The 12,740-nt window shown below is 43.8% G+C and overlaps 1 protein-coding gene across 1 annotated transcript in view; it reads left to right on the top strand.

Annotated features, from left to right (window-relative positions):
- The window catches only part of HUNK (hormonally up-regulated Neu-associated kinase), a 101,795-nt gene that overhangs the window by 42,832 nt on the left and 46,223 nt on the right, over positions 1-12,740 (top strand). Inside the window, exon 3 of the mRNA XM_032476426.1 lies at positions 9,936-9,991. Coding sequence (XP_032332317.1) covers positions 9,936-9,991 — 56 coding nt within the window. The remainder of the gene's footprint in view (positions 1-9,935; positions 9,992-12,740) is intronic.

Here is a 12,740-nt window from a genome sequence, read left to right as displayed (position 1 = left end):
AATCAAGTTAATGAGTGTCAACACACACGGATACAAGTGATTAGGTGGCTGAAACCTCACGGGACAACGTTTGTTTAGAATAGACTCATGAGTGGCTTTACATGGAATATCTTGACTTTGAAAAGTTCTATACCACTAATTTTTAGTAGACATATCTGGCTCCCTGCTGGTTATATCCTGTAGCCCTTTTTAGTGATGGAGAATTTTCTCCTTTGTGCTGCAAAGGTGGAATGAATTTCATAAATTATTTTGAGGTTAGATTTTTCAAATGAGTAAGAGAATTTAGATAGCATTTCAGAGATGTCCCGGAGTCCCCAGCAGGCAGATTTCTGAGCACACAGATCGGATCATCCGAAAGGATTTAGGATGAATTTGGCTACATTATGTGATTTAAAGGGTGTTTGGTTGTGTGTATTAGAGGATGCTCTAAAAGTTCCCGATTAGGCTGATACCATATCGTCATGTCATCGTCAACTTAATGCATCTTAATAGCAGAGTCCTCATTTCCTGTGAAATTAAATCTAAATATTTAATTATCTATATGGAACTATTTAAATACCATTTAAAGGAAGAAGATCTTTAAAAATCATGTAACTATGACAAGTAGAAGGGGAAAAAGAAAACAAAACGTCTATAAAGCAGACTTCTTTAGCTGGCAGAGAACTTCGTTTTAAACTGGACCTGCCATAGCTTTTGTGTCTTTTGCTGCAATAGGGCTGTTTTTAACTTCTGCAAAGTTAGAGTATGGTCTTAACTTCTTTATTACATCGTTTTTGGATTGCCTGAGATACTTTGAGTTTAAAAATCTAATGAGTTTTTTTTTCTTTTCTCAACCATGCTCACCCAGCAGGGTGCCAAAATCTGATGGTCCCCTAATCTAGGTAGACCGTTGACTCTTAACATCCATCATCAAGAATGCTGATTCTGCTGAGAGGCTAATTTGAGATTCATTTGTTCATTCAGAATAACAAGGTCCAATCAAGCTATGCAGACAAAACATACCAGGGTACCACAATACCACTGTCCCTAAGCAGGAAGAGACAAGCCATGGGGGCCCGAAGGACTGGGAGAGAAAGAATGACATATGATCAAAGGGAACCGGAGCCTGGGCTTGGCTGTGTGTCATCGCGGCCGCTCCCAGGGCCATGACCTTCCTCACTCATCAACATTGGGAAAGGGCCTTCTGCACGTGGGAGGAATGCAGGGCAAGAGAGGGGACCCTTCTTTGTTCTCGAGGGCCTGACAAGAAGCAGGCCCAAACCTGTACTGGTGGGGTATTAAGAAGTTCTTTTAACTCAGGCTTTCTCGGAGAGAGGAGGGAGGGGAAGTCAGATGAGAAGGGAGTGACTTCTGCTCACACCCAGGGGCTGTTGGAGATCCCAGGGCCTGAGCACCTATCTGGAAGTGCTGATTATATAGATCAAAGGCTTTTCATTTAATTAGGCTTGAAAAAACATGATGGGAAATAGATTTTACAGAGCTCTAGCCCCACAACTTTATGGATTGTGATGTACAGTGGTTAGCCGTGTGGATTCCGAAGCCAGACCGCCTGCGTCTGTCCACATGCCGGGTCTGCCTCTTAGAAGCTGCCCTGGGCAGATCACTTAGGCTTTTGTGCCTCTCTCTCCACCGCTACACAATAGAGATAAGGGATTATCCACTTCACGTGGCTGTTGTGAGGATTAAATGAGTCAATTCATGTAAAGTGCTTAACACTGGGACCCTTGGTAAGTACTGAGTACGTGTTTGCTGTGATTACTACTCAGTCTACCTCATTCATTTTATCCACGGAGGCCGAGTTCTGTGTACTCAAGGCCTCACAGCTGTTCTCTGCTTGTACTGGCCTTGCTGTCTTTGGCTGGCTGAGTTCTGCTCATCTTTCAGGTCCCAGCTCCTCCTCCAGGAAGCCCTCCAGGCTAAGCACCCCACCCCCCACCGCCCCTGTCATAGACTCGCCGGAATTCTACTTTGATCTCCAAATACTCTTCACATGATCACTTGCTTGTTTGGTAACTGTCCTCTGCACAGGCCACCACCTAGCCCAGTGCCCAGCCCAGCATGCACACAGTAAGACTGTTGGATGAATGAAGGGAAACTGAATGAATACAGCTAGTGTCGGAGTTAGCACTGGCATGGAAGCTTCCTGGTAGCCAGTTCCATGTTCTTTCTGGAATGTTTCATATTCTCCCTGGAATTTCAAGGGAGTCTCTTCATTGACGTCGTACCAATTTGTTTATTTTTCAGGTCACGATTTGTAGAGTGGCATCTTTTTAGTGAATGACTAGCTGTTTCATTTTATAAACAGAATTTGTTCCTGGGGCATTGTAGGAGCTCAATACAGGTTTCGTTTTGAATAAATAAATTAGGTACACGCTTAACAAATTATTCATGTGTTTTACCAAATTGCTCATATTGTAAATAAATCAAAGATTAAAAAAATCACTTGGTTTTAATACGGCGCTTTTGAAGATAAAACCTAACCAAAAAAAAAAAACCTCTTGTTCAACCTCTGCAAAATGCCTGTTGCCTTGAGGAGTTACGTACTTTCCTTGAATGCTTTATTCTTAGCTTATTACTGAAATCCATCTTGTGGCCGTCTGCACAGGCACAGCTTCCTCCCCAGACCTAATCCTCTGTGAGCTTGGTCCAGCCTCCCGCCTCCTGCCCCAGTCCCTTCTCTCTGACCTTTCATTTGAGGGCTCGTGCCTCGCAGTACTGTTTGCTTATCGCCAAATGAACCACCTGTTTCAAGTCTTTTCTGGAGTCTCCCCCTTCACGTTGTCTTAGAATCTTTAACGGCCTACCCTCACCTCACCTCACCAGCCTCTCACCTCTTTTCAGAGGTTGTTCAGCTGGGAGCGGCCCACTTTCTCATTTCCACCTGCAAACGGCCCTCTTATGATGCCATTTTCCAAAGAAGAAGCCGAGGCTCAGAGAGTTTAAACAAGTTGCCCCAGGCCACTCAGCGGGTCAGAGGGTCGTTGGAGAGACCTGGCCTCGGCTGCCTGTCTTTCTCGCCTCCCCAGGCTGCCCTGTTTGTCCAGGCTTTGCCCAGCCCCCCGACTTTGGGCCTTTGCTGGCTCCTCACCAGCTGCTCCAGGTCCCACTCCATCCCTCTCTCCCCTCCCTGGAATCCTGGCAGCTTTCTGCCTCTTGGTTCCTCACTTTCTTTTTGGGTCTCAGCCCTGGGTGGCTCCCGCAGGCTCCTTCTTGAGTTCCTGTCTCTCCGTTGAGGCCTGGGGCTTGTTAGTAGCCCGACCTTCGACCTTCGCTGCATGGCCTGGTGAGGCCCAGGAGAGAAACTTCCTTTGTTCCCAGCCCAGTATTCTGGAAGCATGTGCGTGCACACACACACACACACACACACACACACACACACACACAGAGCATGCCCATGTGTACACATGGGCACGTGTGCTCACAAACACACTTGCAGGCATGCATGCAACATATATAGTCACACACGTGCACCCTCATACACGTACCCCTCCATGGAGTGTGTGCACTGCCACACACGTGCACACCCATGCACAGACTCAGGTGAGTGTGCACACACGCACTCCCACTCCCCACTCCCCCGTGCTGCTCCTGTCTGCCTCTGCTCTGCAGGGTCCTAGCAGCTGCCACTTCTCCCCACCCCACCCCCAACCACAGTGCATGGGGACTCTGTGTTTTTTAGGGCAATGGGGTACCTCCCCACCCCTCTGTTTGGGAGGGCAGTGATTGGAGTTCACTGTAGCCAGTCTCCAAACCCTAGAGATTACCATCTTTTAAAAAATGGAAGGAACCTTGGAGTGGTTGGGTGGGGGGAGGGGGAGGCGTGCTTGGTAGCCCGTGGGTGAACTTCAATTGTTAGTCATGGCCTGTTTGAGCTTGTTCTTTTGAAATAACCTAGAATAAAGGGCTGGTGGTTAGGGCTCTCCCCTGGGCCTTCTCTCAGTCTCTGGAAAAATGCCTCCCCACCCTGACTCCCCACCCCCAAACAGTGCAGGGAACAGAATCCAAGGTCAGGTCTGCCAAGGGCCGCCATGATGAGCCCCATTAGGCATTTCTCCCTGAAATGGCCTGGTTACCAGAGAAGGGATCCAGAAGCCTCTGAACCTGCACTCTGGTTGGCCTCCTCTGGTCTGGGCTCCCTCCTCATGCTTTGCTGAAGGGCCACTTCACTGGCCACTTCCCTTTGTTCCCAAGACACACTGTTCCCACCGCTGCCCCTTAGCACTGTCCTAGTCACCAGGTCCTCCATACGTGCTCCCTCCCTTTTCTTGCTTGTCCTGATGTTGGAGCAGGCAGATAACTAGATATAAACAGAGAAAGGTGGGGGGGGCATGGGCCAAATGGCAGGAAACCATACATCTTGTGAACAGCTGGGGTCCTTGGGAAGACAGAAGAAAGGAGGAACCTCTGGACTGATAAGAGATGACACATTTAGGGGGTGACAAGTGTCCCTGGAGGCAGGCAAAGAAAGGTGGGAAAGGGCAGAAATTTCCAGTGTCCAAGTGTAATTTTGCTCATTATGCCCTCATTACGCCCTCATTACAATAAAATTAGCCTTGCAGATTAGAAGTACCCCTCATGCACCGAGGCCATGACACTTCCGATCCAGACTAAATAAGGACAAAACCCCTCCTCCCCTCGGATAGGTGGAGTTGGGATGAAAGTCAAGGACTAGGACCCCAAGCCCTTCCCTCCCCAATGAATATTCCACCCATTCGTTTTTACACCCAAGGTAGCCAGATGCCCAAGAAACTCAGGGAAGCTGCTCACCTGAGCCTGCCTGCCCTTCCCCTTGAAAGGGTACTGTCCATCACTTAATAAATACTCGCTTAACTTTCTTGACCTCCACATCTTGGCTCTGAATTCTTTCTGGGATGAGACAAGAACCTAATTGCCAGCAACACTGACTCCTCTTGGAATTCCCTTTTGGCCAAGGAAAAGCTATTGCCTCTCCAGCAGGGACCATTTTCATTCCTTCCCTTTGGCTTTCAGTTATAAGTTCATACCACGTCAAGTTTGCCTGCCACGGAGAGGAGCCCCTCACACTGTAGGACTAGAGGAAGAGCCCTCTACTCTCTCTTCACCACAAAGTGAGTAATCCAATCAAGGAGCGTTAATGCAAAAGTGAGCATCGCCCCATCATTAAGTGCAAACCATCAACTGTCAGAACCTTCCTTCCCATCCGGTGGCTCTGACACTTAACACAGCCACCTAGTTTGCTCTCGGGGTGGAGCTAGGGTAAACCCCATGCTTTTCACTTGGACCACAGGGAACTTTCTGGATAATAGAGGCCTGCCAGTATTTTTTTTTTTTTAATGTTACATGGTAATACACTAACACTAAAACCTTAAGAATAAGTTCATCCTTTGTTTATTATTCAAGACAATAACTTTCAATTCTGTGGCCTCTTAGTATTATCTGTGGCCTTTGGGGTCATTGCTGAGTAGCCAGGCAGAGGGTCTGAGTGGCCCACTGTACTGAATGGATTCTTAATTAACTTCAGGTGGTAAGCATGCTCGAGCATGAACATCCTGAGTGAGGCAGTTGGTGGTAACCATAGCATGCCTAGTACTGACCTCGTAGGAAGAGGGGAGATATCCAGGTACTACTTAAAAAAATTAATAGACTTTAATTTTTAAAGCAGTTTTAAATTTATAGAAAAATTGTGCAAAACTGCAGAGTTCCCACCTCCCTCCCACATTGTTTGACCTATTATTAGTATCTTACAATAGAATAGTACATTGGTTACAATTGATGAACCAATACTGATATGTTATTATTAATTGTTTCCATTAGGGTTCCTTAGGGTACTCAGTACATTAAGATACTCTTTGTATTGTACATTCTATGGGTTTTGACAAATGCATGATGTCATGTTGCCACCATTATAGTACCATACAGAAAAGTTTCACCACCCTAAAAAAATGTGCTCCACCTCTTCACTCTACCCTTCCTCCTGCAACCTGTGGCAACCAGTGACATTTTCACTGCCTATAGTTTTGTTTTTTCCAGAAGGTCATGTAGTTGGAATCATACAGTACATAGTCTTTTCAGATCACCTTCTTTCACTTAAAGACATTCACTTAAGACTCCTCCATGGCTTTCATGGCTTGATAGCTCATTTCTTTTTGTTGCTTGATGCCCCACAGTTTGTTTATCCATTTACCTACTGAAGGACATCTTGATGCTTCCCAGTTTTGACAATTATGAATAAAGCTGCTGTAAACATTCATGTCCATAAGTTTTCTGTTTGTTTGGGTAGATACCTAGGCTAAAACTACTTTTATTTGTTTTTATTTTTTATTGAAGTATAATTGATTTACAGTGTTGTTAAAACTATTTTTATTTTGGTGGGGAAGGTAATTAATTAGGTTTACTTATTTATTTATTCTTAGAGGAAACTGGGGATTGAACCTAGGACCTCATGCATGCTAAGCATGCATTCTGCCACTTGAGCTATACCCTCCCTGAAAACTATTTTTAAAAATGTAATTTTAGAGCCTTTTTCCCTAAAGAGTTGGAAGGAAAGTATCCATCCCCTCCTTCTAGGTAAGTCTCCAAAGACAAAGCAGGAGGTGGAAATAAAGCCAGAAGAGGTCTAATGTTCCTTTCATTTGGGTAGATTGAGTACAGAGACAGATGTAGCTACCTTTCCATTAACTAGTCCTGGAACCTTTAGGCAGTTAGATTGGTTATTGCTGAAATCTTTTAGAAACCTTAACAAAAGGGTAAGATCTGCGTAAACAACCAGTTAGCCAGATTTGCGCTGAGCATTTTTCCCATGGGCTGGGGTAGGTTACTATGGGATGCAACGGGTGAAAATAAACCGTGGTTTCATTTTTTTCATTTTGCCTAATAATTACCTTTTAATACTTTCTCCCCTGGTTTTATGACATTTTCCTGATTTTAAAAGTGGGCATTTTTTTTTCTTCTGCATTTTCTCTTATTTTTAGCCTTCCATTTATATCATTTTTCTAATCATTGTGGTTGTTCCCTGGGCTTTTGTGGCCCCAGAATTATCCAGCTTAGTTTTATTATTCTTGTCAATTGCTTTCCTTTACCTCCTGTCTTTAAGAGGTTTTTCTCCATAGTATTTGTTCTGAACCAAATTTCTCCTTTAATGCCTTAGTGTGGCTTCCATTCTTCCCAGGGAAAGAGGTTTAATTTTGCTGGAAACAAACTGTGGCCCTCCTTTAGATGAAAATAGTGCTGCTGCTTTATAATCAGTTTTCACAGAATCACAGTTTGGGCTATTGCTGGCACACTGTTTTGTGAGTCTTTGCAAGTAGCTGGGAATTACCGTATATGCTTGAATATAAGGTTAAGGTTATATTCTGTCCCCATCATCTCCAGGGAAGAGGAGGTGCCTTACAGAGTGCTTGCCAAGTGTCTCACAGTATGAGGGCACAATCTCAATTATTTTATTTTCAACAACAAAGTACCAGTTAACCTTGACCTGACCCACTGATGACTTTGGGAACTCTGGAAGTCACCTGAGGAAGCCAATAGAAAGGGAGGCAAAGACATTTTATATAGTTTTAATAATAACTTCTAAAGGGATATGACATAATTGTGAGCACTTGTGAGACGACTCTAAACTCAATTCACTGAACAGTGAATTTATAGACATTCAGAATGGATGCCTGGGATAGTATTTCCAGCAAGTGCATCATGCACAGGTTTGAAAAGTGCTTCATCTCAAACATCCAGTCCACCTAAAGATCACGTTACACTGGAAACACCCTGTGATGATGCTGTCTGTCATCCTGCTCCTGCCTGTGACAAGTTTGAATGAAACTGTTTCATAAAATGTGGAGTATGGGAGTGATATTTCTAAGGTTAATTATATTAACCTTATAGTATCTTGAATATGACGGTGCAGCTCTATAGATAAATAGTATAATCATTTGGTAATTTCATTGCATTTCTAAAAATTATATCTCTGTGCTTTTCAAAACCCCTCCTGAGGGGCAGGGTCTACCCACTGGAAGAGTGAGGAAGATCACCTTATACTGGGGGACATCCTGCATTTGGACACATGTGATATATTTTAACGGCTGGGCAGTTTTTCAGTACTCTGTGTACTGTTTCGTTTGAATTGAAGTGAAGGTATACAATTCTTCCTCCCATTGGTGGATGGGTGTGTGTGTGGTTTGGGGACCGTCTGTTTATCTTCCCCAACTGCCAGGTTCAGCGCAATCTCCCTTCTCATCCAGGTGTCCAACCCTAAGGCTACCAGCCGCCTTCCAATTTTGCAATCCTCCGGTCAGGTTTTCAGAGCTGGTCTTTTTCTGCATTTGACTTAACTCTTCTCATCTTGAAATGCTGCCTCTTGTCATTCCTGTGCTGATACTTCCCCGACTGTTCCCTCCCAGCCAGCTCTGAATGTCAGTGTTCCCACCAAGATGTCATCCTTGGTTCCCCCGCCCCCATCATCCTCTTCCCTTTCCTTGGGCATCTCCTGTCCTTTCAAGGCTCAACCTCCATCCATACTGAGGTTGAAAATTGGTAGCCTGTGGGTTGTATCTTGCCTGCGAGGTTGGCCCACGCATTGTGGTAGTTATTGTTGTTTCAGATGTGAATTTGTTGCCAACATTTAAAAATTGGGATTGAATCCAGATTTCTGGCTTCTCTTGGAAAACAGGAGGAGGTGGCTGTGCTGAGACTGAGCTGTGAGCTGCTGTCCCCGTTAGATGGGACACTTCGTGCTCTGCCGGGCTACCACAGTCCTAGAAGCTGCTCCCTTCTGCCTCAGCTCTTCTGACACCTGCTATCAGTTGTTGTTTTTGTTTACCATGACCATGCTATTCTAGTTCTTACAACAGAGATAAGAGGACAAAAATAATTCTTTTGCCCATATCTCTATTCACAAGTGGGAAAAATAAAAACTGGACCAAGGATGCTATGTTTCAAGACAGTGGAAGAAAGCATTTTGTGTGTGTATAGAAGGGAGGAATATTCTTCTATATTTAATATTCATGGTGTGTCTGAGTTGAGAGGCTACAACGTAAGATGCTCATAATCATTGATGTAGATGGTTTATTATTTTGCCCACAGTTTTAAATTCTGGAATTCTAAACAATCACTTTGATAATTAGATGCACTGATATTTACTAGGTATAGAATGTGCAAAGGTACTGGGGCACAGTGGTAAGTAAGGCAGACGTGTTTCCTGCCTTCAAAGGGTTGACAGTCAGCTTGTACGGATGCCACAGGCCCCTCACTCAGCATGACCCTGAGTGCATTTCTTCCTCCCACCTCCTCCAGTCAGCTCAGTGTCCACTATCAAAATCACCCATCATCTGATTAGCACTTAATTCCCTTTGGTCATGTCATGTTAACATGTCCTCAGGCATAATACCAGGGATTAGGACCCTGACATCTTTGGGGTTTATTTTTCTGCCCACTGTAATAGCTGCTTGCTAAATAGATTAATTTATTACCACCTACCAATTTGTGGGTAACACCAAGCTTGGAGGTTGTAGGACTAATAATTATGTCAGCTTTCTTTTTTTTTTTTTTTTTTAAACTGCTTTCCTCAATCTTTCTTACTCTGGCTGGTGTTGCTCACCGACTCACAAACACGTGGCCACATTTGCATTTCCCGACTGTTCTAGCGGAGCCTGCCTGGAATGACGACTTCCACCGTCTCCCAAACCCGGTTTCCTTCACTTCCAAGTTTCAGTGTTGGTCCCGCTTTTCCCAGAAACTGGTTTGTTCTGCCCTCCTTGCTGTCTGTCTTCTCCGAAATCATGTAGCTTTTTCAGTCTGCAGCAATTACTTATATCACGTTCTATAAATATTTACTTATCGATTGCGTGAGTTTTGGCAGAAAGCTTTATGAGTTGGTTCAAAGTGGCTCTTAAACATTTTCCTTTCAGAAGCAAAATGTTATTCAAGTGCTTATCTGAAATGTTGTGTGGTTTTCTTTATTTCAGAGACTTGAAGATAGAAAACTTGCTGCTAGATGAAGACAATAATATCAAGCTGATCGGTATGACTTTTTTTTCCTTAAGCAAGATTATCCTTCAAGTGGTGTGTTGTCAATTCTCAATTATTTATTTTCTGACTTTGAAAATTATCATGGTCTATTTCTAATCCCCTGACAATACTTCTAGAGCATCACCTTTTACCTCCAATATTTAATAATAGTTTTGAAAATGAAAATTAACTTTAATAATAATTTAAACATAAAACTAGTTCTTAGGATTATTCAAACTTCTGCTTCTCCATTAATTCAGGTGGAGCTGAACTTTTCTAGGGGCTCTTTTCATTTGAATTCACCAGAAAGCTTCTTAAAAATAGTGGAAAATAGTTTGATTCAGAAATGCTGCCCTTAGCTTGACCACGCCTTATTCCACTTTTCAGTGAATGCAGAGGCACTGAAGTAAGAGGAACGTGACTTGCTTTCTCTTTTTAATCCCTTTATCCCAGCCCTGTAGTACACTGGTGGTCATGCAGAGAGAAACCCCCACGGAGGGCTACTTAGAGGTCTGTACGAATCAGAAGGAGGTTCTGGAATGGAGTGAGTCACCATCAGTTTACAATTCAGGGTCCATAAGTGAATTCACACTCACTGTTTAGAAGAGTCCTGTTTCTGTTTGCCTGTATGTTTGCTCTTGGCAGGCTCTCAGGGGATCATTTTTATACCCAGATGTGAGCACCATCTTTTACTCCTTTTTTTCTTTACCCACCTCAAATGCAAGTAGTTTCTTCCACCTTGATCAACTTCAAACAACTTTATATTAGGAGTAAAGAGAAGAATCAGTAGAACTTTGTGAATTTAACGTTCATACCCAAGAAGGAAATTCTGTTTGGCAAATACTGAAAACCATCTCAAGACTTTCTAAAACATATCATTCAGATGACCAGTTATATTCTTTGGAATCCCAGTTGGCTTCCAACCCAGAAACAGGCAAGGTGCTGCAGGGACACCAGACCCCTTGGCTGGGTGATTAAGCACCATTGACAGGTGTCGATAAACGCACTCGTTGTTATTAGAAGATTAATAAGAGGAAACTGATTCCTGCCACCCCCCCCCAAAGATTTTATAGGATGTATTCTTAAAAGATTCTTGGGCAATTTGAAGAATTTTTTTTTATCAAATTGTTTTGCAATTGCATTTTCGTTGTCCTGAGGGCCAAATACAGCAGCATTCAAGGCAGACGTTGAAATGCCTGTAGGATGTCTTTCTGGCCCTCGTTTCCAGGATCTGTGGCGTAAACAAAGGCACGTCCTAGTCCGGGGGTGAGGGATGGAGGAAAGGAGATTGTAAGTTCCCTGGCAGGCTGCTCTGGGACTTGCCTTCAGATAATGTGGTGGTGACAGTGACAGGGTTTCCCTAAAGCAGCAGAGATTGTAAGAGAACAGGCTGTGTGAAGGCCGGATGCACATTCCAGTACGAGTTAGAATAATTCGTTTCCCTGTGCATCGTCTAGATGGAGGCTGGTAATTCTGGCAAACTGCAGACCACGGAGGGTGGTCTCCATTCCTGCTCAGCATCCCGCATCTTCCTCTCACTTTGCCTCCCTCTCTGCCTCTGTCCTTGCTCTCTCTTCTCTTTCTTCAAGCCTTAGGTGACCTTTTATAAGAGCAGGTGTGTCCGAAGGAATAAACGATGTTGAAAAGCTCAGACGTTTTCATTGCTGAGAAGATTCTGAAAGAACCAACCTCTAAATAGCGGATGAATTTATAAGTAGCTCATAGATTAGTTGCCTAATAAACCCTCTTAGAGGAGACCTGTGCAAAGAAGATGAAGGAAGGATAGACCTGAATTAGAGCCCACGGTTCCCCTGGAGGTGAGTGGGGGGACCCTTTAGATACCAGGAACCATTTTATTCAAGTGCCTTCGAGTTGTCACCTCTTAGCTTGGCAGTCACTGGACTGGCACCCACATAGGCATTGCAGCTCATCTGGACAAAATGTCAGAAACCAGGTGTCAGAAACCTGAATTCCCAAAACTGCTGGGAAGGAGGCTCCTATCCCTGGATGTCCCTTTGTTAGAACTTTTCACTTGGCGCCCAGTTCTCTCCTGACCAGCTCAAACCCAAGAGCGCTAAGGCACAACTCAATGGAAAGAGACATTCTGCCATCCCAGAGGGCAGCTGCGAACTGCCTTTAGTTTAGCAGAATCTGCATTCCCTCATTTTTTCTTACAGAGTAGGCTGGAGGAGGGAAGGAAAAGTGCTGGAGGCAAGGAAGGCCCAGTGTCTTGTGGGCTTTCTTGTCCCTGGGTTGGGCAATTTGGAGCAAATGCCTCCACAACTGTCTCTTTGCAACTTGAAAGCCCTTTGAACCTTTTCTTCAAAGGGATTACCTAGTTGCTTATTCAAAGGTTAATTATAGCTATTAGCATTTTCTCTTAATAGTTTCTCTTTCTTTGAAATAATTTGATTTAAATAAATTTACTTAAGCCATGTAAGCCGTGTTTCAAGTTAACTAGAATTAACCAGAATAAGATTTGATATAATCAGGGTTCCCCCTCCTTAAAAAAAAAAAAAAAAGCAAGCTGATGTTTTTAGTTTAGTGTAATCTTAAAATGTAAGAGCCACAACTTACAACAGTTTTGCACTTCAGTTTTCCAAAACAGCGTTCGTTGGGGCATTTTTTGAGATTCATTTTGTAGCTCTTAGAAAATTGAGTGGTAATTGGCTTATGTGTTTACCAAATCTAATTGAGGCAGACCAGTGTGGCATTATGGGGAGGCGAACTTCTCCCTCATTCCACAACTCTAATTATAGGCA

The sequence above is a fragment of the Camelus ferus genome, chromosome 1 (assembly GCF_009834535.1).
Source record: "Camelus ferus isolate YT-003-E chromosome 1, BCGSAC_Cfer_1.0, whole genome shotgun sequence".
NCBI lineage: Eukaryota > Metazoa > Chordata > Mammalia > Artiodactyla > Camelidae > Camelus > Camelus ferus.
The sequence above is the reverse complement of the archived record's forward strand: the minus strand, read 5'-3'. Positions and strand labels throughout refer to the sequence as shown.